The sequence below is a fragment of the Lynx rufus genome, unplaced genomic scaffold (assembly GCF_022079265.1).
Source record: "Lynx rufus isolate CCGP_SWC_20201006 ecotype Redwood Valley unplaced genomic scaffold, mLynRuf1.p SCAF_3, whole genome shotgun sequence".
Classification (NCBI taxonomy): Eukaryota; Metazoa; Chordata; class Mammalia; order Carnivora; family Felidae; genus Lynx; species Lynx rufus.
Window position 1 is genome coordinate 56,450,661 of NW_025814845.1, and position 26,500 is coordinate 56,477,160.

The following is a 26,500-nucleotide window of genomic DNA, read 5'->3' on the forward strand; positions in this document are numbered from 1 at the left end:
AGAGTGCAAGCGGGGGAGGGGCAAAGAGAGAGAGGGAAACACAGAATCCAAAGCAGGCTCTAGGCTCCAAGCTATGAGCACAGAGCCCAATGCTGGGCTCGAACCCACGAACTGTGCGATCATGACCTGAGCTGAAGTCCGACGCTTAACTGACTGTGCCACCCAGGCACCCCTGCCTGCAGTTTTAAGTCAAAGCTACAACAATCTAACGTAGGGTCCCTTTGTCAGTTTCAAGTCAGTTCCTATAGCAAATTTAGTATTTTCAGCACCTAGGGTAGAGATGAATGGATACCATAGCTATTTGCCAGAGAGAATACATAAACCTCTTGTGTGCAGAGACTGGTGCAACCCACTGTATTTAAAAGATTGGTATATCCAAAAACAAAAACCAATTTTTAGTAATCTTTAGGATCTTACTGTAATAGTCTATTTAGAAGCAGAGTGTTGGGGAAAAAATCAGTTTGATATAGTGTCCAATAATATTGAGCTTAAAATAGATGTCCAGAATAATAGATCCAGGAAAACGTATTCTTTCCGAGAGAATATTTGGCTTATTACTTCTATGTTATGTTTGGTTGCAAATATCTGGCTTAAGGATTAGATCTTTGGTTCTCAAACTTTACAATACATCAAAATTACCTGGAGGACTTGTTAAAATACAGTCCCATCCCCAGAGTTTCTGATTCAGTAAGTCTGGGATGGGGCCTGAGAATGTGCATTTCTAGTAAGTTCCCAGGGTTGCTGATACTGCTGGTCTAGGAGTCCCACTCTGAGAACCACTGGATTAGGTTGCTTGTTTCATTGGATGTTACAACTAAATTCTTTCCCTGACTCCATTTCAATATAAAATGCGATGATCGAGTCTGATTTTTTGTTGTCTTCACATCTGGGTCTGTAAGAGTCTTCTTCCTTAAAAAGTCTTTCTCATGTCCCTCTGTTCCCACCACTTTCCTAGTTCAGGGTATCAGCGTCTCTCAACTGAATTTCCGGAAGAGTCTTCAAACTGCTTCCTCCTTCACATTGCTTCTTGCTCACCTCCATTCATTCTTTATATGGCAACTATAATTACCCTAAAAATAATGCAGTTCTGATTCTGTAACTGAGCTTTCTTTCTTGTTCTGTTTCTGATTCCCAATTTCCTGCCCCCCCTCCAAAACAAAACAAAACAAAACAAAACAAAACTCACAAAACAAAACCAAAATCACATTCAGTGGCTCCCCTCCCACTTGCACTCCCTTTCACCTGGTTCATTTTGTTGTTTTTAGATCTCAGCTCACGTGTCGTTTCCTCCAGGAGGCCTACCTGACCTGCCTGGGATGGGACTGCTTGCCATTCCATGTGTATCTACAGCACTGTGTACTCCCCTCACTACCTCAAGGGTACCTGCTATCTTGCCCAGTATGGCGTGAGCCCCAGGAGAGTAGGCACTATTTGCTGATCATTATTGTAGGCCCCTGTTCCTACACATTGTAGACAACCAATGCAATCTTTAATGGACTGTGTGTACAATATTTCAGAAGCTGTCATCCAAATTAGCTGTCCTAGTATCTTTTGTGGATCAGGGTAGAGCAATGTGTGAGGTGAGAAGAGAATTCCAGGTATATTGATGAAGTTATTGGGCCATTGGAATAAAGATTAAAAAGCATTAAACCCAGTTTAATGCTTTGTTCAGCCTAAACCACAGCTTGTCAAATATTAAGGAAAACTCTAGAATTCTTCATCATAGGCACATAGTCGTTGCCAGGAGTAAGAGGAAATTATTCTTTCAGGTTCATAATCCTTTATACTAAGAAAGTCCCACAACTATCTGCTCAAGAGTTGGTTACATTCACGAAGAACATGGCAGATGCTGCCACCAAATGTTGCCCACTGAGAGATGAGCAGCGATTTGTCTGCATGGAGGACTCGGTAAGCACATCTGTGACTTCATGTTTGCCTGTTCTTAAAGTCCTAATCCCCAACCTCCAGCAATCCATCTCATATTTGTGGACACATTCATGAACTGTCAATGGAGCATAATACTTCTGTCCCCAGGAGAAATTCTTTTAGGCCAACTCATGCCAATTGTCTTGATTAGCAGCAGGGGTAAGACTGTCACTTCCCTAATGGTGGCAATATCAGATTCAGTACGTCTTTGTCTGGATCATACCCTAGGGTCTAATTCTTGGATTTTCAAGTCAACAAAAATGACTTTGCCAACAACTTCAAAGATAATGCTGATTTTAAACTAACTCGAATGTATAGGAAAACAACAACAGCAACAAACTAGTCTTCTTCCCATGTTTCTCCTTTAATCTTACATAACTATCACACTCACAACATCTCTGACACCAAGTGTTTTCCCCCACGACAAGCAATTCTGTGTGACACTAGCTGAGTATCCTACAATTTGTCTCATTCTGGCACCATCTGTCTGGAGATAGTGTCAGATCCCACAGGTTAAGGGCTCAGTCCTATAAGACTGCTCCCATCCCACTTCAGATAACAATTACAAGTCCAATTGTAATTCTGTGTGATTCTGTGTGATTCTGACTGGTGAGCTATAAATCTGAAGTTCCCATGACTCCCTCCTCAGGTTTGATTAATTTGTTAGAGCAGCTCGCAGAACTCAGAGAAATACTTACTTAAGTTTACAAGATAAGTAAAATGTATGATAAAGGATACAGGTGAACTTCCAGATGAAGAGATACATAGGACTGGAAGAGATACATAGGGTATGGGAGCATCCTGAGTGCAGAAGCTTCTGTCCCTGTGGAGTTGGGGTGTGTCACCCTCTTAGTATGTGGATGGGTTCGCCCACCTGGGAGCTCTTCAACACCCATACTGCTGGGATTTTATAAAAACTTCCTTATGTATACATGATCAATTATTAACTCCATTTTCAGGCCCTCTATCCTCTCTGGAAAATGGACGGGAGGGGGGGACTTAAAATTCCAAGCTTCTAATCACTACGTTGTCTTTCTGGGGACCAGTGCCCATCCACGAGCCCACACAGAGTTGCCTCATTAGGACAAAAGATGCTCCTAGTGCTCTTATCACTTAGGAACTTACAAGGGTTTTGGAAGACGGTTGGCAGGAACTAGGGTCAAAGATCAAATATTTATATTTTCTATTATCTCACACCAAACTCACAAGTGTTAAATTTATTAGACAGAATACCAGTGTGTTCATTTACAATGAGAAATGTCTTTCCAATGACAGCAATAATTGGGCCTAACAACTAGACTGCACTTTTTCCTGGATCAGAATACTTGTGACGATGAAGTAGGATATGACTAGTGCAAATGGAATCAGAAGAAGGGAAAGAATAGTCTTAAGGGATATTTCTTCCAGGCTAGAGTGAAGAATGATAAATTACGTCTTCCTCACAATGGAGAACATCCCTCTAGGGACCTGTATGCTCACATCTCCAAGATGTAGGCTCCAGGTCTCTCTCGAGTGGTATTATTTTAACACTACTAAATTCTTGTGTGGTGACAGCTTTCTCTGCCCTACGTTCTTGATAGAACAATTCTTTCATGCTAAATTGGTCTTTCTTCTGATAAAATATAATTTTTTTGATTGCAGATTTAAAACATTATTATCTAGCCTCGTCTCCCTTTTATTTTATTATAAATTTTTGTTATCTAGTGCCTGCCTTTCTTGGGGAAGGACTTTCAGTTAGACTTCTAGATTCCTAAAGCCTTATTTTTAGGTGATCTCTTTGGTTACATTTAAAATGGATAAACTCATACATGAAATGTTGATGCTTATTGGCCTCAATGACTTCATCCCCAAATACCTAAATGATAGGGATTTGGGGGTAGTCGTACTTGAAAAGGCACATGGGCAGGCTTGCAGAGAGCATCAGGATAACAATCAGACACCACAGAAGCAAGGCAAGGTGACAGCTTTAGAAGAGGACCAGAAAATGAAGGAGATAATTGAAATAGGATACAAGGATTTCTCTCATCATTCATTCATTTGGCAAATATTCATAGAGCATCTACCATATGCCAAGTTCTGTGGCAGTTACAGATGTCCACTTACAAAAAAACAGAAAGAAATTGGATTTGAGCTTCAGTCATGTAACTGAGTCAAATTAGCAGTGCTGTTGACTTGAGGCTTGATTTTAATTTAAAAGAACATAAGAAACTCCAACCTTAAGTCAACACTGGTCTATAAACTGGACTGGAGAGGAACCTGGAAGTGGAGTCCAAGTGAGCTCAACTTGAGGATGAGAAGAGGGAGGACAAGTCTGGGAACCAGGCTGCACTTGACCCTCCTGATTTTTCCTAAACAGTGAAATCCAGGATGAACTAGCAGAAACCAGAATCTGAGAATACTTATTAGCCCTATTTTCTATGGAGTAAAAAAAAAAAAAAACAAAAAATGACCACAACCTTATGGCTCTTATTTTAATTCTCTTCTGGGAAAGGCGAAACTAATTCTTGGAGCTTTATGCAGAAGACACGAAGCAGAGCCTATCAATGCTGGTGTGGGTCACTGCTGTGAGGACTCATATGCCTTCAGGAAGCCATGCTTTGATGATCTGCAGGTAGATAGAACTTACATTTCTCCACCTTTATCCTGTGACCAAGTCATCAGCCTTAAAGAGGACTTGTGCAAAGCTCGGGAGGAGCAATTCCAAACTGAGAAGCAAAAGTAAGAATCTTTGTTTAGTTTGTTCTCTAATTTGTTCTGCCAGCAGGGGAGGAGGTATGGAAAACGGTAAACTGGGCTCAGATATAAACATTGTATAATGAATGGATCAGCTAAATGTTACATTGGCGGTCCAGTAGAATTGAGAATGTTGGCATATTTTGCAACTATGGCTATCATGGTTGCTACCCCAATCAGATCGGTTAATGAGATTGAGTCTATTGGTCAGAAAATATTGACAGAGAAGTACATTAAAGTATTTTTCCTAAAATGCAAAATTTGGAACATTTGCGCGTGGGTGCATGCATGTATGTGTGTGTGACATATACATATATAATGCATATGAAAACATGTGTAAATTAGATAATTTTATGAACATAAGTTATTACTTTGCAAAGTGCTATTCTGATTTGGCTGCTGTTACCAATACTGAAGTCTGCTGGTCAGAAATGCTGCCAGTAGAATACAACGTCTTTACGTTTGAACAGGGTTTCCCAATGTGTATTCTAATGTAAAAGGGTTTCTGGATGAAGTCAGCAATGAGGTCTGTGGGTTGACTGCATGAGTCTGTTGATCTGGGGCGAGCCTCAACCATTCTCAGCTGGGGTTGCTCAGAAGACTCTATGGTCAGCTGCTAAGTCAGCTGGGAGCTGGCTGGCCTGGGCCACATGGTCTTCTGTCCTCCAGCAGGCTAACCTAGGCTTCTTCACATGGCAGCTGGGAGAAAGTGGCTGTGTGGAGGCCTCATGAGGCCCAGGTTTGGAAGCATGCAATGCCAATGCTTCTGTAAAGTAGGTCATGGGGGCAGCCCAGATTAAAGTGGTATGGAAATAGACTTCATTTCTTGATAGGAAGGGTTGGAAAGTCACATCATAAAGGACATGAATACAGAGAAAGATGGACAATTGGTCCATTTTTGTAATCTATCAGCCACCTGTGGATCATTAATATAGCTGTTGAAACTATAGAAAATGACAAATGTCAAGATAATGGTGGGAAAAGAGGCGATTAACTGGGTCTGAAGTCATCAGAAATGAGGGGGATGACAAGACTTTCTATATGCGGCAGAAATAAGTAAAGATAAGGGGTGTCAGAGTTTGATAACTTGTACTTCAAAGGAGCTGTGGCTTTCAAATGAGAATGAAGGAGCTATATTGAAAGCAGTAAAAAAGAACTAGATACAAAGGTAAGTGGATTTCAAGCAAAAACAGTCTCATCTTGCAAGGTCTTGGAGGAAGTTATGTGCTCTGGGTAGCCTCCTTTTTTCGTTTAGAGCAAGACAGAGAAGTTCAGAAGAGAAGCTGTGGATATGGGAATGTTTTCTTTTTTTTTTAATGTTTATTTTTGAGAGGGGGGAGGGGGAGAGAGAGGGGCAGAGAGAGAGAATCTGAAACAGGCTCCAGGCTCTGAGCTGTCAGCACAGAGCCCGATGCGGGGCTCGAATCCATGAACCGTAAGATCATGACCTGAGCCGAAGTCGAACACTTAATGGACTGAGCCACCCAGGTGCCCTGGGAACGTTTTCTTGAGAAAGCCTCATGTTACAGAGGAGACAGAGGACCAAAAGAGCAGGAGATGGGTCAGATTAAGGGCATAGAAACATCAGCATGATGACAGATGATCTGGGAGGCTTAGATTTCTGGTTGTGACTGAGGCTGAGGTGACAGAGGCATCACGGGCTGGGCTTTGGAAGTAGCACACACAGCACAGAAAACTTTAGGGCAGCTGATTTGTTCTTTGCCACTGACAGCACAGGTGATTAAGATCTCACAGGCAGTTGGCATTTTCTCCAATTCTCCCCACTCCTGCGTAGACGGATCCAACGGAACTCATTGTCAGGTCTTAGTAAAGAGACTACTTGCTTGCTGTTGAAGACAAAGAGTTATCTTTCTTAGTGGCATTGATCATCCATCTCTTCGCTCCCATTCAGCTCCTGAGCTTAGAGCCAACATATTCTCATGGTCCAGGCATTCTCCCTCAGCAGGAATTCTGCTGCTGGTGAATGTGATGTTAGAGGCCCCATTTGGAGTTGCCAAAAGTGACTGTTCTAGAAAAAGCCAAAGGGTGAAATTCTAATATCCCTGAATCAGCAGGATGCATTGAAAGCACTCCTACCCCTGACGGTGGGGCGGTTCCCTCCTAACGCCCCTGATCATGTCCTCAGGAGAAAGCATGCAAGCCCTCCTCCTCATTGTTCCTTCTCCCCCGACTTCATTAGAAATGGTAGCTTACTGTATTTCTAGTTAATTTATTTACTCGAAGACATGCATTTGCAGGGTCTAAATACTATTGGTCCAACAATATCATCTTGCCAAGTGAGGCAAAGTTTTTGTTGCTTCTGGAATGAATACATACTCATGGGCAGCAAGCACAGGTTGTTGCTTGGTCTGTTTTATCACAGTACTTGCAATTCCTATGCCAGCTGACCCTTGGAATCCTTTCTTCAGTTCTCCAAGGTGAGCCAATCACAAACTAGCCTTTAAAACCTCCCAGTCAGCACCCAAAGACTGTTGAGACATTTAGTTAGCCATTCTTTCTTTAGTTCAGGCTTGATGTGAGAATGTAGAAGAACGAGGTCTCTTTTACTTCTAGCGTGCAAATTTTCTTCCTCTTGAGGAAGTCTCTGAGTATAGATAGGCACTACTCTATGTATGGCATCTCATCAAATTCTTACACACAAATTCAGGAGGGAGATAACATTATATGCCATTTTAATTGTAAGGAAACTGAGGCTCAGAAGGCAAGAAGACTTAGTATGAGACAATGCAACAGGTAAATAGTTGTTGAGCTGCAATTTTCACCCAAGCTATCTGGCTGTAACTACCAACATATAGCTCTTACTGTGCCAGAATCAAGGGGTTATAATATTAGTTATAATTTTTTAAACATTGAGTTATTCTATAAAGGCTAGATAATAAAAGTATAAAATATTAGGAATCGTCCCTGTCCTAGCGAAATCACTGTGTTCTCTGTATGGAGAAAACAATAGCATACAGATAGTTAATGTAGAGATTTCTGGAATATTCTGGGAGGATCCATATTGGGAGTCAAGGGTCAAGCTGGAAAAAAACCCTTCTTACTTCCTGGGATAGCGGCAAGGGCTCTGTATGACTGGCTATCACAGCATAAATTTGCAAAAACACAAAAGGAAAAACAAGCAAAGGAGTTTCTGGAGAGGAAAGAAAAATTCAGTAGGATAGAAGAGAAGGTAGGAGTTGAGATCATGTAATAAGACAGAGACAATAAAAAGGAAATAGAAGTTCGAAGTAAAAGAATTTAAAATCCAGTTAAAAATATTGAGTGGCAATGAGAAGATTTAAGAGAGTATATAAAGATTTAAGATAGTATATAAAGACTAGACTATGCTTTAAATGAAGTGGTGGGTAAATTTAATGAAAATAAAAGATTAATATCATAGAAATGAAAAACTGAAAACAAGTTGATGGTACTGAGAATCAAAACTAGGATTTAAGATTTAAAAAGGTAAGTTAAAAATTTTAAGCTAAAAACATAAAGAATTAAGAGAGCTTTTAAAAAATTTTTATTATAATTTTTTTTAAGGAACTGTTTTTAAATAACAGCAGTAGGGCTGGTAGGTAGAAAGATCAGAGTGGGAGAGGAAAGAAGTGGTCAGGAGGGGTAAATCAACTCCAAGCAGGTCACAAGTATGTGACAGTCTGGGGGGGGGGAGGGAGTCAAGCTTTTAAGTGGCACAGAATCCCCCACTTTAGAAGCAGCAGCCTTTATATCTGGGGTTTTAAGGAGAGATATCATGACATCCTAATACCCCTGCTATGAATCTCATTCTCAGACTTTTTGTCTTCTCATAATGGGATCCTTTTCTTCCCCTTGCTGGTTCCAGGACGATTGGAGTGTTTCTCCTGGTTGAAAGAACCAGTTGCTCTCTGGTGTTCTGGAAACATAGCAGTCTTGCCCGTTTTCCCCCTACTGGTCCCTCTGGGGAAGTGCCTTTGGAAACCAGCCCACCCAGCAGGACAAAGAGGAAAGCCGGGTGACTCAGGCATAAGTGAAGGAAGGGAGAGAAACTGTTGGGGGTGAGACTAGAGAGTTTGGGAGGGGCCAAACCATGAACACACTTGGATCCCACAGCTTGTGAGACAAGAGGAGGGTATAGACAAGGGAGCTTTCCTGCCTCTCCCGTTAGGTTTCTCTATTACTGTGGGATCTATAGCTCAAATCCTCAGGGAAATTGTAAAGATGCTCGTTAATTCTTTGCTGAATGAATAAGTGAATAAATAGGAGGAGAGCTGTGACAATGTACTATTCATTGTGGGAGTCAGGGAGGACGGGAACCATGGTTGGAAGCAACCGTTAATTTGAAATGGAAGCAAGTTGTGCTATGATTATTATAATTGTTCATCGTTCTTATTATCTTTGACATTATTTATTGCCTTAAGTACACCAGTTACTGTACTCAGCCCTTTAATACGTTATTTTTGGTCCTTGCAAATACCTTGCAATGTAGGTGTTCAAATTTACTTTTTATAAAGGTCAGAGAGGTTAAGAATCTCACTTACCATCACACTAACTAGTTGAATGAAAGTAAGTTTGACTTCAAAGTCTGTGCCCTCTTTATGATATTAGAAGGAAAGAGAAGTCCAGATTTTGCATGAACCAGGGGTAAACCTCGTCCCCTTCCTATACCAGCTTCTGGCTTTTTGGTGCTGAATCCCCTAAGCCAGACTACAGAAGCCCCAAATGAGTGTTTGGAAATAGGGTCATTCCCACAGTATAAGTATCCATGACAGCTAGTGTTAATTGCCTGGGACTTAAATAATCCTATGCTTTCATGGATAGGTCAGTGAATTTCATCATCATGGGTAATATTGTTTCTATAGGAAAATATATTTTAAGACAAAACCCACCAAATTCCAATGGGAAATAGCCTGTATTTCTCCACCTTTACTAATTAATTTCTTAAAAACCTATACTGATTATTTGAAGGTAGGGTAAACTTCTTTGATTATTTATCTAACCATACAGACTTAAATTATACAGAGGCACTTAGAAACGAATACAGCATTTTCTTTCAAGTGGGACCAGATTTAGGTCTAATTAGAAGAGTAAATATGTACAGAAAAGCTGGGTAGAAAAAATGCTGATACTATTCTATTTCTTTTTAAAATATTGGTTTATGTTATTATTGAAGTAATGCACAATCATTGCAGAAAACTTAGAAAGTACACAAGAGAGAAGGAAAAATCATAATGATTTTATTCCAACACTGCAGAGTTACCCATTATAAATATATGTGTAGTATAAGAATACATGTCACATATGTATGCAAGTGCACACTCCCGCAATTGCCCTTTGTGGTTCTAATATTTAATAATACAAGTTTTGCACAGCCTTGCGACTACCTGCTTCCACAAATTTCAGTCCCAGCAATTATCCCTAGAGTCCTCAGGGGAGAGCTTATGAAACTCCCTCCCCCTCCCCCTTGGAGCATTCTCCAAGCATGCTCTCCCTGGCACCCCTCCTGGGCCACTGGGAACAGTCGTGCCCTCCAGGGGCTGCTGTCGCCTGCTCAGCTGCAGACTGGATCCCTTGAAATGACAAAGCTACTTTATGTTTTGTTGTAAGAAGAAAGACAGCCCTTTCCCCTGACTCCCAGGATTATGCCCTTTCAGCAGGTACCAGGGTGGGGCTGCTCCCGTGTGTCTTCATTGTTTGCAGAACTTTAACGAAAGTTCTCTTACGGCGCTTTTTCAAAGAGTTACCCTGATCCCATGTGACTCAGAAATGAGTCCAATGAAGGCTTGGTTCGGGAACCACAGAATCATTGCTTCTTCCACTGACCAAGCCTTTCTTCCGGGACGGGAAGGGTATGAGCCTGACTTCTTGTGTCGTGATGAGTTCTCCCACGTGGTTCCCAATCCTCATGCCTTCTGGGAGGGAGGCTCACTTCCCTGGTTTGCTGTATATGCCCAGAACTATAACACTCCCAGGGAATGTTTCTATTGCAAAATGGAGAGGACATAGAACCTTATTAAAAAGCTAACAGACAGTATTACATGGGATAACATCGATAAGTTATCGCACCTTGCCTGGATCATAGTAAACATCAGCATACTCAGAAGATGTTGGCCGTTGCCATTATTTTTAATATTTCTGGGGGGTGGTGGCGGGGGTGTGAGATTTGGAGGAGTGGGAGAGGGTGAGGCTGAAACGGCTAGTTCAAAGAGGCATGTCCCCTGGGCTGCCATGTTAAGCTGGATACCTTATTTTATTGTTTAATGGGATCAGCATGCTATGGGCAACAGGGCACGGCTGTTTTTGTAGGTCCTGAGGGCACTGCTTGATTGGGCTAGGCTTGAGAGCTGCGGTTGGCCAAGTTTGCTTTACCCACGTCCCCCACTTTGCTCCCGGTGCCTGCTTTCCCTGCGAGTGACCATGCTCACTGCCGCACAGTGCCTGAGCTGTTGCCACTTACATGTGAGGGACTTCGCTGTTGGTCACTGCTGGGCAGCAAAAGGTGGTGGCATCTCAGTTCAGGAGTCGAATGACTCAGCAAGTTGCTTGGGCCAGCGGCCCACATTGAGGTAGCTGGGAGAAGAGGAGGGCGTGTCTGGGGCCCAGAGTGAAACTAACCACAGTGCGTACCTCCTCCCTCATTGCCTGGTCTCTCTTCTCCCTCTTCTCCAGCTGATGCAACTGGACACAAACTGTGGCTGCCACATGGAGCAGCCCACCTCAGGCAAACAGGCGTTTGGAGTATCACATTGCACTTCTATATTAGCCTCCATTTACCTGTCTGTGGGCAAAGCCTAAAATCTTTACTATCTGGAATTATTTACTGGACCTCTGGTTTAAATTGTCATAGAAATAGCTACTTAGAGCTTTGAGATATTTTCTTTCATACCCATCCAAGGCACAAATAAGGCCACTAGGTAGTATACATGTGAACTTGAAAATGAAGAATAAGGAAAGGTTTTTGGTGAAACAGTAGAAGACGGATTAATGTATATTTTCCCTCCCCTTCATGCCTTATTTTCCTTGTGGTTAAATCTGTCTTGGTCTAAAACAGTTAAAAAAAAAAAAGAGAGAGAGAGAGAGAGAGAGAGAGAGAGAGAGAAAGATAACATTGGAAGATTTGGAATACTATTTTGTCAAGTAGGGAGACAGAAACCAGGTTACACTTTTGAAGATTCATAGTGGCAAGAAACTACAGTTGTGGGGGAAACTCTTTTGTGAAGGAAATCGGAGATGACTGTCAATCCATTATAGTTTCATATTAGTTTATTGGTTTATCATTAATAACATATGAAGGACCCTCAACTTCGAGGTGTGCTATACTTGTAATATTTATTTGGAAGTTAGTTGTTCAGAATAAATGTTCATTACAAAATGCGATAAGAAAAAGCATTTAATTTTAAGATATAATCTATTTATCATCCAATGCAATGAAAAGAGAAAACAAACATGTTTACCCTAGTAATAGTCATGTAAAATAATTAAATTTAATGTATCAGTTATGTTGAAGAGATGTACTGGAAGAAAAGTATGCTGGATAAAACACAGAGATGGAGATGGGCAGTGTGAAAAGTACGAATACACCATGGCATTTTCAGGGCTTTTAAATATTTTTAAAATGTATTTATTGTCGGCAGAGAGCATGTGGGTGCATGTGTGTGGGGAAGGGGCAGAGAGAGAAGGAGAAAGAGAGTCCTAAGCAGGCTCGGAGCTGTCAGTGTAGAGCCCGACGTGGGGCTCAATCTTGATCTCGCGGGAGATCACGACCTGAGCAGAAATCAAGAATCGGATGCTTAACCAACTGAGCCACCCAGACGCCCCAGGCCTTTCATAAACTTCAGAGTGGGAGTGACAAAGAGGCGTGGGTGGTGTTCAGCTCTAAGTTAGCAGGGCAGGTGTGCAGGCTGACCATCTAGAACTCAGGCAGCACTTGCATTTTTGCTACTGATTTCCGATTCAGGCTCCTGAGCGATCTTGTGAAGCAGAAACCACGGGCAACGGAGATGCAGTTCCAATCAATTATTGCAGATTTCGCTCACCTAGTGGAGACATGCTGCCAAGCAGAGGAAAGTGAAATGTGCTTCAGAGGAGAGGTATCCCTGTTTCCTTGTCTATTCTCTTAGGATTTATTGAAGTTCTAAACAAAGTACTCTCTCCATTCCAAACGTGAACGGATTGGGAGAAAAGCACAGTGTAGACAGATTGGTGTAATTGACTACATTTGGGTTCAGGGTGTGTTACTATTTATGCTTATTTGAGGAAACCAGCAGAATTGAATACCAGAGTCGTGGCACCAGATGGAGGTGGATTGGGGGTGGGAGAGAGAAACATGAACTGAAGACTTTGGTAATTGTAAAGAAACGGTGTCCTTAAAAATAGAGTGAAATTTTAAAGAAATGACAGTTTGAAGACCTTGTGGGCAAACTGTAGTTTTGTTCCAGAAATTTCTGGGGGGCACAATAGGGAATAGTTGCCAAATGTAATTGGGGCTTAACTAAGGAATCAGGGACAAGGGTTTCATTTTCTTAGTGGCCAGAAGATCATTGGAATAGGGGTGAAGACTACAGAGAGGAAAGAGAAATGACCAGAAAAGAGTGCTCGTGCTTACTCACCAAACTGACTACTACATTAGTTTCTGTAACTAATCTAATTGCGTATGGTTACCAAGTAAATGATTTTTCCTAAGATGGTAAAGTTATAGGACTTAAACTGCTAAGAATATCATGGTAGGCTGTGGCCCAGAAAATTTATGTTAATTCATGGAAGGGACCTAGGACAAACTGCTCTCCCAGGGACGTGATTCAAGGAGCAGAAACTCAGATATTGTAGTATCTGAGTAAAGGAATGCAAGTGTGTAGTTAAAAAATAATAATAATAAAGCAGTCTTTATAGTGAAAACAGGCTGTGGATGGTTCAGATGGGGGATACGTCTAGCAATGGCCGAGGGAAATGTTTTCACAGGTAACAATTTTCCTGAATGCCTTGATTACCTTCAGTGGCTCTTTTCTACCTATTCAGCTAAACTGTACATGTGTTTATGTTAAAAGTCACATATCTATAGTCTAGCCAAGGGCAGGCAAACTACAGCTCTCAGGCTAATGGACTCCACTTCCTGTTTATATAAATAAGGTTGTATTGACACACAGCCCTGCCCGTTTATTTACATATTGTCTATGGCTGCTTTCTGTCTATAACAGCTGAATTAAGTAATTGCAGGATTGAGTGGCTGTGACAGAGACTGCGTGAACTGCAAAGCCCTCAAATATTGACTATCCGGCTGTTCACAGAAAAACTTCACTGACTCCCAGATTAGCTGATACAAAAAATGAAAGTAATCACCTATGCTAGAATCTATTTATTTTAGTTTTTTTTAACGTTTTATTGTTGAGAGACAGAAAGAGAGCTCGAGCAGGGGAGAGGCAGACACAGAATCTGAGACAGGCTCCAGGCTCTGAGCTGTCAGCACAGAGACTGATGCGGGGCTTGAACCCATGAACTGTGAGATCATGACCTGAACCACAGTCGGACGCTTAATTGACTAAGCCACCCAGGCGCCCTTCTATTTATTTATTTTAAAGCCTTTTTACTTTTTGTAAAGCATTCAGAAAACATGTTTCCATCTAAGCGACAACTCCATAACCACACAGATCAACACTTTGAAGAAGGGCCAAGTCTGGGAACTCCCAAGGGAATTTTCTTGAGGCATTCTTGCTCCTGAGTAAGAATACTTCTTGCTCAAACTGTTTAACCAATGGCCTGCTAGGAAGATTTCTGTGCTCTTTCCCCCACATTTTTTGCCTAACAGTGATCTTCAACTTAGTGGTTGAAAAGCCCAATATCTTCCCCTTTCCCCCTTCCTTCTCTACTTTCTTTTAGGATTTCTCTCCCCCAAATTAAAGGAGAAAACAGAAGCTATCTGAAGAATATATCATGTTAATTATAATTTGCCAGAATTACTTCTTCAGATAAAAATGCTTATTATCTGTAATTAGGCATTATCTCTAAAGTTTGGTCAAGTTGATCCTTGAATGATTATTCTAAGGCAGTGAGTCTGAAACTTTAGTGTGCATTAGAATCACTGACAGAGCGTACTCAAACAAAATCAGTGTTTTCCACCCCAGGGTGTCTGATTTCAGTAGTTCTGGGATGGGGTCTGATAATTTGCATTCTAACAAGTTCTAGGTGCTTCTGGTGCTGCTGGTTTGGGGACCACTTTAAGGATCACTTTAGTAAGGTGCAAGTAGATAATCATAAACTGTTCCCCCATTCCCTCCCCATGTTTCTGAATTGTCTAATTCTCAGTGAGAAGTTGGAACCAAGGACAGTAACAGAAATAATGAAACAATTGGAAAATAACATATTTATAAAAGGAAGTGAAAGGATTTGTGGATATTAGATATGAAGATAAGACTGGAATATTTACAAAATAACCTTATAGTATATAAACAGGCTTAGCAAAAAATGTGGGAATGGATGATAAAACTACTTTAGAATCTTATCCTCAAGAATTTGTGCAAATCTCCATGCTTCTGTGTTTGTGAAAGGAGTCTAGGTTTGACAATAGGGCAGAGGAATAATGCCTAGAGACTCCAGGAGCCTCCATGGAACCACGACCCCAGAAGCTCAGAGGCTCAGCCAGTTGGCAGTCTGTGGCTGTTCCAAGTTAGCTATAAAAGACTAACTACTCCAGGGACCTACGGGCATTTTCTTTGTTTTCTTTTCTGATATTACAGTAGTCAATTATGTAAACCTGTCCTGCCTGCTAAAAGAGAGGGTAAGCAGGTTTGAAGACTGCCTTTCTAGCTCTGGCTGTTGGGAGGACAAAGCATTTTTAGATAAGATGGAAGACATATTTGGAAGAAAGCCAAATTCTAAGGAGAAAAAGGGTGAACCAACAATGTTGGAATGTTGGCAAGAGAAAAACGAATATATAAGAGGAAAAAAAAAGAAACTCAGCTATACAGGGTGAATTTGGATTGTCCAAAGAACAGGCATCTCTCACATTTCATGAAATAATAACACAAATTGTAGACCTCAGCAGGTTCAAGGAGAAAATCCTACTCACAGATACTCTCTGCCAGGTCAACGGGGAATGATAATTATAGCCTGAGATATTTCTCTGTCAACCAGCAGAGTATAATATAGAAGAAAGCAAACATGAATTAGCAGAAATGTGGGCAGGTTGGAACAATGCTTTGAAAATAATACATGCAGTTTCACAATGAAAAAAAGCGAAGGTCTACTTTTAGATGCGACTTAACACAAGTTCATGGGAAAAGATCGGCTGGGTAAGTAGTCTGTACCCAACAACTTGATGGGTCTACTGTCAGAGCCACTGTAGTCTTGGATGCATTTCCAAAGAAAAAACAAGGACAAGGGTGATAATCCCAACGTAGGTGGGTCAATGTGGGTGAACTACCAATGCAGGTGGTCACAGGTTACTATGTTCAGTTTCTTATAATACATTACACAAGCTTTGAAAATTATATAAGCAATACATGAACACAACAAGAGCTCAAACAGAACACCAGGGTACATTTCCCCTTCCCAATTTTGAGTTCTTTCTTCTAGTTTTCCTAGTGATTCCCATCATCACCTTGATAGTTTCCTAAAATATTCAAATTATTCACATCACATAATGAATATGGTGTGCTTCTGCTGACTTCAAGAACCCTATCCAGAGACTCTTTCTTAATTTATTTAAAAGTATTTTTAGTTATTTTATTGCTTCTATTTCTTGGCCCTTCAGTTCCAGTCAGCATCTAGTGATTCTCCCAAACATAAGTAACATGTCTAAACTTCCTTTGACTTCCTGCCAAGTTTACTTTTTAAAGCTATACCATTGTTCTACATTGTCTGGGTTTATGTATCTGCTTATTAAATACAAAGTTTATATGCTTTGTTCAGAAGTTAATGCTGGAAATGACTCAATAGTATATTTAATTGTGTGTTTACTTTGAATATTACTTATATCAGTACCATGAATGGATTGACCAACCGAATGATTTACCCTGTTAAAAGGTGTAGAGATTAAATGAACACTCTTCTCTTACCACTACCAGCTGCAGAAAATCATGCCACTTTTATTTAGTTTCACATATTTGGACTGTGATTTCCTTGTATATCCTTCTGTATTTGAGAGTTTCTAATTGCCTTTCTTTTTCTCTGTTGGCAAATAAAGCACGCACTTTCATCAGATTACTAGAATGTTTTAAGTTCTTAATAAGACAGTTTTTTAATAGAATATTCTGTCATCTTAAAAGAATATTTCAAAAAGCCCTCTGAGCTAATCTTTCAATCAGATGTAGTTATTTCTGGACTTACCCATGGCTATTCACATAGGGTTTCATTTCAGTGTAATCCTGGGTAAGTTGGACTATTTCTAAATACAATTTTTTTGTTTTTTTCTTGGACTAGTTTACGTTTTGTTGGGCTACATTCTTAACATATGTACATATGTATGTATGTATTATTTCAGAATAATATATAAACTTTCTGGGTCCTTGTATTTTATTATTTTTTAAAGTTTATTTATTTATTTTGAGAGAGACAGACAGACAGAGAGAAAGCCTGGGGAAGGGCAGAGAGAGAGAATCCCAAGCAGGCTCTGTGTTGTCAGTGCAGAGCCCAACACAGGGCTTGATCCCACAAAACATGAGATCATGACCTGAGCTGAAATCAAGAGTCGGAAGCTTAACCAATTGAGTCACCCAGGGGCCACTGGGTTCTTGTATTTTAAAATATTATTTTGTCCATATATTTGCACAATATTTTTGCTGGTATGTCAATGGGGGTTCTTTAGGTGTAAACAATAGGATCAAATTCTGGCTAAGTAATATTAGCTTATTGAAAGAATAGTGGTGGCTACAGTTTGAAAAACAAGCTGAGCGGTAGACCAAAACCAAAAGCAACTCAGAAATTAGTGACTTTCTGGTATTTTACTGCTATGACATATCACCATTTCATTATTCTTAGCCCCTATTTTTGCACTTTGATATTTTGGTCAGTGTCATACTGATGGCCTTTTTCTTCCCCCTTAGCAGTTCATCAATATCTCTTACATTGATTTTTTTTTTCTTTTTAGCATCGACAAGGCTTTCTTCTTTTTTAAAAGCATTTTTACCATTATTTCACTGGGGTCTTGGAAGAGATGAGAGAAAACACATTTTAAAAGGATATTGGCTGATTGTTATGTCCAGAGAGTATCTAGAATGAAAAAAAAAGGATTGAAATGCATGTCACAAGGATATGGAGTAATTGACTGGTAATGGTTATCCCAAAGTCTTAGGATGGGTGACCTGTTAGCAGTCTACCAACATGTCCAGGATTATAGGACATCAGAGTGACTAATTTGATGTCAGTGTAAGGAAAATGTTTCCTCTTTCTTTTCTCTGTTCTCTGCATTCCATCACCTCATGGAACATGAATCCATGCTTTCTATTTCTAAATCTTGCTTGTGCTTTGCCTCAAGATGTTGAGTTATCATCCCTTATTTCATGTAGGACATTTCTCATTATTACAGTAGTTTTTCAGATTCCTTTCTTCTACCTTACCTTACCTTACCTTTACCAGAAACGTTTTCCCCCCACCTCTGCATCTGTCATCATTACAAGTGAGAAATTTACCAAGGAACTATGGAATAAATAGGAATAAATAAAGTCAGGAAGGACGGATATGGAGAAATAGGACTTACCCACTAATATTAGGTTCAGAGCAAATGGATGAGATTAAATATGAGGGTCTTGAGGTTGAGCTTACGGGAAAATGTCCCATGAAGATTGATTTAAAAAGTCATGGGTTCCCAGAGAAACAAAGATTCCTTAAACTGCAGAGCTATTTTGAAAACCAAACTTAAATAGATTCCAGTCTCTAGATAATTTAGATGTGGTACTGTTTGAGGGTAGGAAGAAAGGCTAAATTAATAGACTTTTAACCATGTCCCACAGGGTGCTAGGAGCTCTGGGGAGTTCAGGTCACCTATCCACTAGGGCGCGCGGGCTCGTGTGTGTGTATGTATGCGCGTGCACACACACACACACACTTGCTCATGCACTAATCTTAGCAATGGAATTCTAGGGGCCCTATTCCCACTTCACTAAAGATCACTTAACTTTTACCTATCTCTCTGGGCTTCCAAGAATGACTTTTATTTGAATAAAGAGCATACAGGTAAAAATTGGGGAAAACTGCTGGACTTAGAATAGAGGTCAATACCAGTGTATATGAAGATGGTAAGGACACGGATCAGTGTTCATGGTTTTGATCCTTTTGAATTCTTGTACCTGATTATATAATGATTTAGCATGGGATTAGCCTAGAGCAGTTTTAAAATGCATTGAGAAACTGATGTTGATTGTTTTTACCCTGCGCCAAAAGAGTCCCATAGTTTTGTGAGGAAAAAGCAAAGTTTTTTTTTTTTTTTAATCCAAATCTGGGGTCCTCAGAGTGAGAGAGGCATTGCAGTTAAGTAAGAGCTTAAGCTAAGGAACTAGGCTGTGAGAAATTCTAAGATCTTGAGCAGTGAGCACTTAAGAGCCCCCTCAACAGGCATATAACAGGTAAGTCTTAAAGATTTTTCTGTTTGGGGATCATAAATGTTCGGGTGTCTTCTTTTGTTCTGTTTTTCTCTTTCTTTACCAATGTACTTATTTGCTTTCTTTTCTAGGGGTCCAAACTGATTGAAAAGTGCCAGTCTCTCTTGGGACACAAATGATCCCAGAAAATGTCAGTGCGGAATCTTTGGTGAGATCCGCTTTTTATTTTTCATCAGTAATCAAACCCATGTCTGAGATTCAAAATAAGATTCAACGAAATCATTTCTTAGCTACTCACAATGTTACTCAAGAACACTAGCGCGGCTACACTAAATCTCTCCTTTTCTACTCAGAGAAACCTACTTATCGTAACCCTGATACAACCAGCTTACACTCTTACTTTCTCCCCTAAGCTTTCAGCTTCTCAGAAGCAGCACCAGAAATATGAAATCAAGGGGCTTTTCAGATAGACGCGATGGGCTGCCACACTGAGCTAGAAACTGGCTGCTGGGTTTCCAGAGTGAAAAAGACCCGCCTGCAGTTTGGAAGTTTCTGTCCATATCACTGCTGAAAATGATTATTGATAAACTGAATGGAATGTGCTTTATAATAAGTTAACTTTAGAATTGCTTTGGCTTTTTTTTTTTTTTTTTTTGAGAAAGTGTGGAACCGGGAGGGTACTTGGAACTGCTTATAACATTCATTCATTGAATAGACTTTTAGTGGGTCTAGTGTATGAGGCGCTATCCTAGGAGCTTGTGATACATCGGTGACCATGAAAAACTGAACAAAATCCCTATCTTCCTCATGTTTACCTTCTGGGGGAGGTTGGTGAAAACATATCTTTCCTTCTTTTTGTCTCTCTCTCTCTTTCACCATCAGTTAGACTTGAACTAACTAGGACTTTGCCTTGTGCCTATGGCATTGAACACATGATGAAATCAAGAAAATATTTAACGTTCTGTTTGCCAAGAGCCTTTGAGTTACTTGCAAAGCTACAAAAGGTCATAACTGAGGTGGGGAATAGGTTCTGTTGGCCGTACATTGTCTCCTACGTGCCAGATAAGTCTGCTTTTGCAACAGCCGGTGTCCTAAAGACACATAATTACACGTAACTTCTTGCTTATTATTGTCACTGGCTACAGTAATAATAACTAGCATGGTGCCAGATACTAAATTTTTACCTTTAAAAACTCATTTAGTCCTCATCATAATCTAATGAGGAAGGTACTATTAGTAACCTTCCCATTCTACAGACCAAGACGATGAGCACAGAGAGGTTAAGTAACTTGCCCAAGTATTCACAGATGGTTTGGAACCAGGTTTCAAATCTAGACCATCCATCTCCAGAAACTGGGCTCTTAATCAGTGCATTCATGCTTTTTTTGTCATGTCAAGGAACATCATTATCTAAAAACTCCATAGCAGAGTAATCTCCCTGAAGCACTGATTGCAAACAGTGGTAGTTTTCTCTGCACAATGTTGAGAAGAGAATGGCTAATTCCTTCTGTGAACAGCGAACCAAATAACTCGCTCTGTCTCCTTTAACCATTGATTCTGCCACCAACGCCTCAGCCTTGGAAGAATCCCTCAGAGGTTCATTCAATTTCTCATTCTTTTTTCTCTATCTCTTTCTTTCTCTCATCTCTTTAATATATATTTGTTAATTCCTTTTTCTATGTGTGCTCATTTCTTTCTTTAAACTTTGAAATTGAGTTCTGACCCCCTTGGCCCATTTTTCTCATCCTTCAACCTTTTATCTTTACCCTAGGTATGTGAGGCTGACATTGGAATGCAGGGGCCCTAATGTTTATTAACTTGAGCTTTCGGTGGTGATTTGTATAGTAGTCTTTTCCCCAGCAATCCTAGGATCAATGACATAATGAACTTATCATTTGGATTTATGTTTATTTTTCCAGATTTTTTTGTGTTTAATAAAAAATAAGCAGTAATAGTGTAGTGCTTACTAAATAAGTGAGTTTATCTGATTAGAGAAAAAATTCTCATTATATTGCATCTCACCTTGATTTTAAATAGTTTTACCTCACTCCAGTGATTTCAACATGTTCATATACATTAGCAAATTAGATGTGAAAAAACGTTTGCAAGTTCCTATTGTATTTAATACACTGCTAGGTGCTATAGAGAAGAATATGAATTTACTAAGACCAGATAACTAATGCATTTCTACAAGAGACAAACACATAAGGAATTATAACAAAGGGCAGATTTCAAATTTCCAGTGTCACAAGAGCAGAGCTAACTGATAATGTGATTCACAAGAGTCTGAGTTCACAAACTGTCACAGAGACCAGGAAAAGTCATGGAAGAAGTGACCCTGCCCAACGACTAGAAGTTAGGCAGGGTTTGAACAGATAGAGAAGTGGTGGGATGTGAGGTGTTTTGGGGAATGGGGATTGATTCAGTTCGGTCTGTTGTAAGACAAAAATTAAGTAGTTGTGGGCAGTGCGATCCAGTGGAAGATAGGGATACAAGGGTGGGTGGGGACATACTGTAGTTTAATTTTAACAACAGTTAAGGTTTATCATATTTTTAATGTGTAAGGTGCCAGCCTTGACATGTATTATTCCTATAACTCCCACAACCATCCAGTGAAGTCGGTACTACTATCCCATTTTACAGATGAGGACAAATAAGAATGCCAGACAGACAGAGTGTAGTTTAGGGTGAAGCCATAGATTATGGGGGTTGAGAGTGTGGATTCCGGAGTGTGGTTCAAATCCTACCCAGCTTTTCTAAAGACCTTAGCAAATCTCCTAACCTCTCCATGGCCTTCCTCATCTATAAAATTGGGTTGAAAGGGTAACTTCTTGTGGGACTATAATAAACACTAAATCAGCTAATATAGGTAAAGCTTAAAACAGTACTTGACAAATGGTAAGTGCTATTAATTTGATGTGAAATTGCCAGTTTGGTAGGTTAAATATTGACAATTTCAAAGGGCTCAATCAATCTAATAGGTGTTAACTATTATTTAGAAGACAAATGAAAAAGAAAAGAAAAAAGAGAAAGAAAAAAAGAAGGAAAAGAAAAAAGAAAAGAAGAAAAAAGGACAAATGGATGCCATTGAAGGGTTTTGTTCTAATGCATCCTATTCCTTTCTTTCCTTTCCCGTGTAGATATAGCAACATGACAGTTACACCTGCCATCTTGTCCACCTCATAGACTGCCTTGAAAATGGACTTCTTCCCCGTTCAGTTCCTGAAACCAATGTGAACGGCCCTAAGCAAAATTCCATAGCAACACTGCCTAACTGAACATTTCATATAGCCAAGAGATAGTAAAATATACCACCAAATCAGAGAAAACCATACAGAAAAGATTCTATATTTCTTTAGCTACTGGGTCCGATTTGTGAAAAGGATGCATATATACAGGAGCTTTTAGAAAAACATTTCATATAACTCATTTGCACATTCTTTTATTCACTGATTCACTAATTCATTAAGTCTTTTATTCAATTGATTTTTATTAAGCACATCCTATATACAAAACACAGCATTAAATTCAGCCAAGTATACAAAGATGAATGTAACAGGTCCTCTACCATTAATAAGTATAACATTACTGGGGTTGAATTTGAACTAATATGTAACTGGTAGTAAAAAACCTGAGCCACCTGAAGCAAGGATAAAGAGTGTTATGACAAAAGTTTATATTCTTGTATTATGCAAAGATGCCTCCGAACAGATTTTTCTCTCTGAAATTGTATTGCCATGTAACAAATTATCCTAAAATTTGGCATACTACAACAACCATTTATTTTCTCATACATTTTCCAAAGATCAGGAATCCAGGAGTGGGTTAGCTGGGTTTTCTGGCTCAGGGTGTCTCAGGAGGCTGTAGTCAAACTGTTAGGGCTGTGTCATCTGAAGGCTTGACCGGGACCAGCCCATGGCCCACTCATCTGGCTGTGGACAGGAGGCCTCAATTGTTGCTGGCTCTGGCAAAGGTCTCTGTTCCCATGATGCAAATCTTTCTCTGGGGCTGCTCTCGCCATGGTAGTCGGCTTCCCCCAGAGCCAGTGACCCAGGAGAATGAGCGAGAAGGATGCCACAGCGTTATATGACCTAGTTGCCCAAATCGCACACTGTCACTTCTGCTGTCCTCTGCTCATCAGGATTGAGTCACTAGGTCCAATCCATTTGCAAGGTGGGAAGGATTAGGCCCCACCTCTTGAAAGGAGGAATATCAAAGACTTTATGAATATATTTTAAAACTACCACAGAAGCGAAGTTAATGTCTTATTAAATAATTTTATTTGTCTGCATCTGGTAGGACTCTGTGCTTGCATGTACTTGCTACTTCTTGTTGGTAACTTTCTAATCCTAACTTATCTATGCCCTAATTCAAAAAGTACCACGTGTTTATTATAGGCTATTTAATAAGCATAGAAAAATAAGAAATGATTCACCCATAATTCTACAATTCAGATATAACCACATCTAATGTCTTTTTGGTTTGTGTGTAGGTACAAATATTAGTGTACACACACACAAGCATATTTTATGCATAATAGATATTTTGAATATTTGTATGTATATCCTTATTTAGATATTGGATATGTAAGAAGAATTTCTTCCATAATTACAATTTATTTGGAAACATAATTCTAATAGCTGCATAATATTCTGTGGGTAAATGTTTTTTTTCCTTCTGTTTTTTTTCCATAATTTTGAAAATTTAGGCTACTTAATTATTTTTATCACAATAGCAATATAATACGTATCTTTGCACAATGGCTTTGTATGACTGATTATTTCAATATAGGATCCTCTAAGCTGAATTATAGGATGAACTTACTGCTGAACTGCTTTCAAGAAAAGTTATATCCACTTGTATTTCCACCAGTAGTCTCAGTGGCCATCTGATTGTAATTTGCTGAGTATTTAATCTCATTTCTTAATCTTTGCCAAAAGACCAAAAAGTGCATTTTGCTTTTCTTAACTTTGTGTTTTGATGACATCCGAGTTATTTTGTTGACTCTGTGCTCCAGATTCATCCTTAGCTGTTGGTTCTTTGAAAATGGATATGGACCCTTTAAGTGGTTTCCTTTGCATTGTGCATGATGCCCTGCTTCGTCGGTAGAGGGCGCTGAAGAAGCACTGTAGCGGGAAATTTGGTCTTTCCAGATTCCCAGGGCTGACTGACAAGGTTTTGGGGAAGCCCACTTTTTTCCTCCACTGCTTTGCCCAGAGTGCTTTCTCCAGGGCAGTTTGCCTGTAGGGTGCAGCTTTCTTTACCGTTTGTTCCCCCAACTCCTCCATCTTTCGATTTGGTTTGCGGTGGCACAGCCTGGAGCTGAGTGCACATCTGTACCTGAACACAAATCGCTGCTCTCCACACCACCCCCTGGATTCAGTGCCTGCTCACAGAGAGGGCCCCCGGGGGTGGCCATCTAGTAAGCTACCTGACCAGCCTCTGTCCCACACAGCTTCAAAGATACTGCAGCCCAACTGATGCACAGAGTTGTACTGGGTTCCTGCAAAAGAGGCCCCTATAGCTCCCAATCCTGGCACACGCACTTCTGCTTTACAGCTATTCTCCTATCATCACAGCTTAATTAAAAAAAAAAAAAAAAAAGGCCATTTATTTATTTTGAGAGAGAAAGAGACGTGGGGGCGGGGCAGAGAATTCCAGGCAGGCTCAGCACTGATGGCGGGGCTCGATCTCACATACCATGAGATCATGACCTGAGCCAAAATCAAGAGCCAGACGATTAACCCACGGAGCGACCCAGACGCCCCACAGCTTAATTCTTTATATTAAACTTATCCTGCTTAAATCACTGTGTTTCTGTCTCCTTACTGGATACAGTTGATCACCATTAAGATACAACTCTCCTCTCACAACACACCTAGTAGCTCTTTGTATTTCTTCTGTGATTTTACTTTTCATGTCTTTTTGTCTTTTTTTTCTTTTTTTCTATCCATGTCTTGGAATTTTTCTTACATATCTTGTAGACTTTCAATATATTGATGATTAATCTTTTGTCATTTAGGACAGGTACTTGACACTAATTTAAATTTTTATAAGTATACTGAATTTTAACAATTTCATTTGCCCTACTTTAGCAAGATGAGACTTTTTCTGAATTTTAACAATTTCTTTTGCCCTACTTTAGGAAGATGAGATATTTTTCTTTTTTTTTTAAAGTTTATTTATTTTGAGAGAGACAGGGTATGTGAGCAGGAGAGGGACAGAGAGAGAGGGAGAGAGAGAGGATCCCAAGCAGGGTCTGAACTCATGAACCGTGAGATCATGACCTGAGCTGAAACCAAGAGTCAGATGCCCAATCGACTGAGCCACCCAGGCACCCTGAGAACATAATTTCTTATTAACTGATAGCTGGAAAGATAATGATGCAAGCCTCTGTTTTCCTCAATAAAAGATTTCCTAGGACTCAAAGGTCACAGCACACTTTTACCTTCATTGAGTTTAGGTTTCGGTTTTGGTGACACTAGGAAGTAATATCTTTGTCTAAAAATGTTTCGTATTTTAATTTTGATAATTTAGTCTTCGAACTTGGGCTTGTTACATACAACCTTTTCCCTTAGTACATGTAATGTAATCAAACCAGGTAACACAATGCCTGTGAGGAATGTGAATGAAAGTGGTTTAGGGAATGGACCAATGTTGCATAAAATTCCATTTTAACATAGAGTTCACAAATAAAATCATAGATGATACTTGTGGCATTACCAGTTTTTTGTCCCCCCTTTCTTCAAGTCAGTTTTAGCAGACTTTTAAGTATCTTGGGAGTTGTGGGATGAGTTGTCTTGGAGAAAAAGAGCAGAGCTCCAGATTCCCTGCCTATTTTTTGCTACAACAGTTGCGTTATCCTTTGTTTTCATCTGGCAACAAATGGTTATTGTGGATCAACTCTTGTCCTAGCCCATTAAACGTATTAAGTCTCTGTGGTATACTTGTTTGGAAAAATAATGAAAACCAGTTTAACTGACTTTTTTAAAATGCTTAAGAACTCAGGGCACCTGGGTGGCTCAGTCAGTTAAGTGTCCGACTCTTGACTTTGGCTCAGATCATGATCTCAGGGTCATGAGCTGGAGGCCCACACCAGGCTTTGTGCTGACTGTGGAGTCTGCTTGAGATTCTCTTTCTCCCTCTCCCTCTGCCCCTCCCCCCTAGTTTCTCTCTCTCTCTAAAAAAAAAAAAAAAAAATTGCTTAAAAATACTTTTTGAAAGTCATGAGAAGAACAGAAAAAAAAAAAAAAAGAAGGGTTCGGGTTGAGGAAATTGCAATTTGGATTTCTTAACAGAAATCCAATCATCTTTTCTATCCCAAAGGACAG

At 39.9% G+C, this 26,500-nt stretch overlaps 1 protein-coding gene across 1 annotated transcript in view; it reads left to right on the plus strand.

The window, feature by feature from the left end:
- LOC124520210 (alpha-fetoprotein-like) overlaps positions 1-19,348 on the plus strand; it is a 48,821-nt gene extending 29,473 nt beyond the window's left edge. The window contains exons 11-14 of the mRNA XM_047090909.1: positions 1,770-1,908; positions 4,418-4,644; positions 12,596-12,728; positions 19,301-19,348. Coding sequence (XP_046946865.1) covers positions 1,770-1,908; positions 4,418-4,644; positions 12,596-12,728; positions 19,301-19,348 — 547 coding nt within the window. The remainder of the gene's footprint in view (positions 1-1,769; positions 1,909-4,417; positions 4,645-12,595; positions 12,729-19,300) is intronic.
- The last annotated feature ends 7,152 nt before the right edge of the window (positions 19,349-26,500 follow it).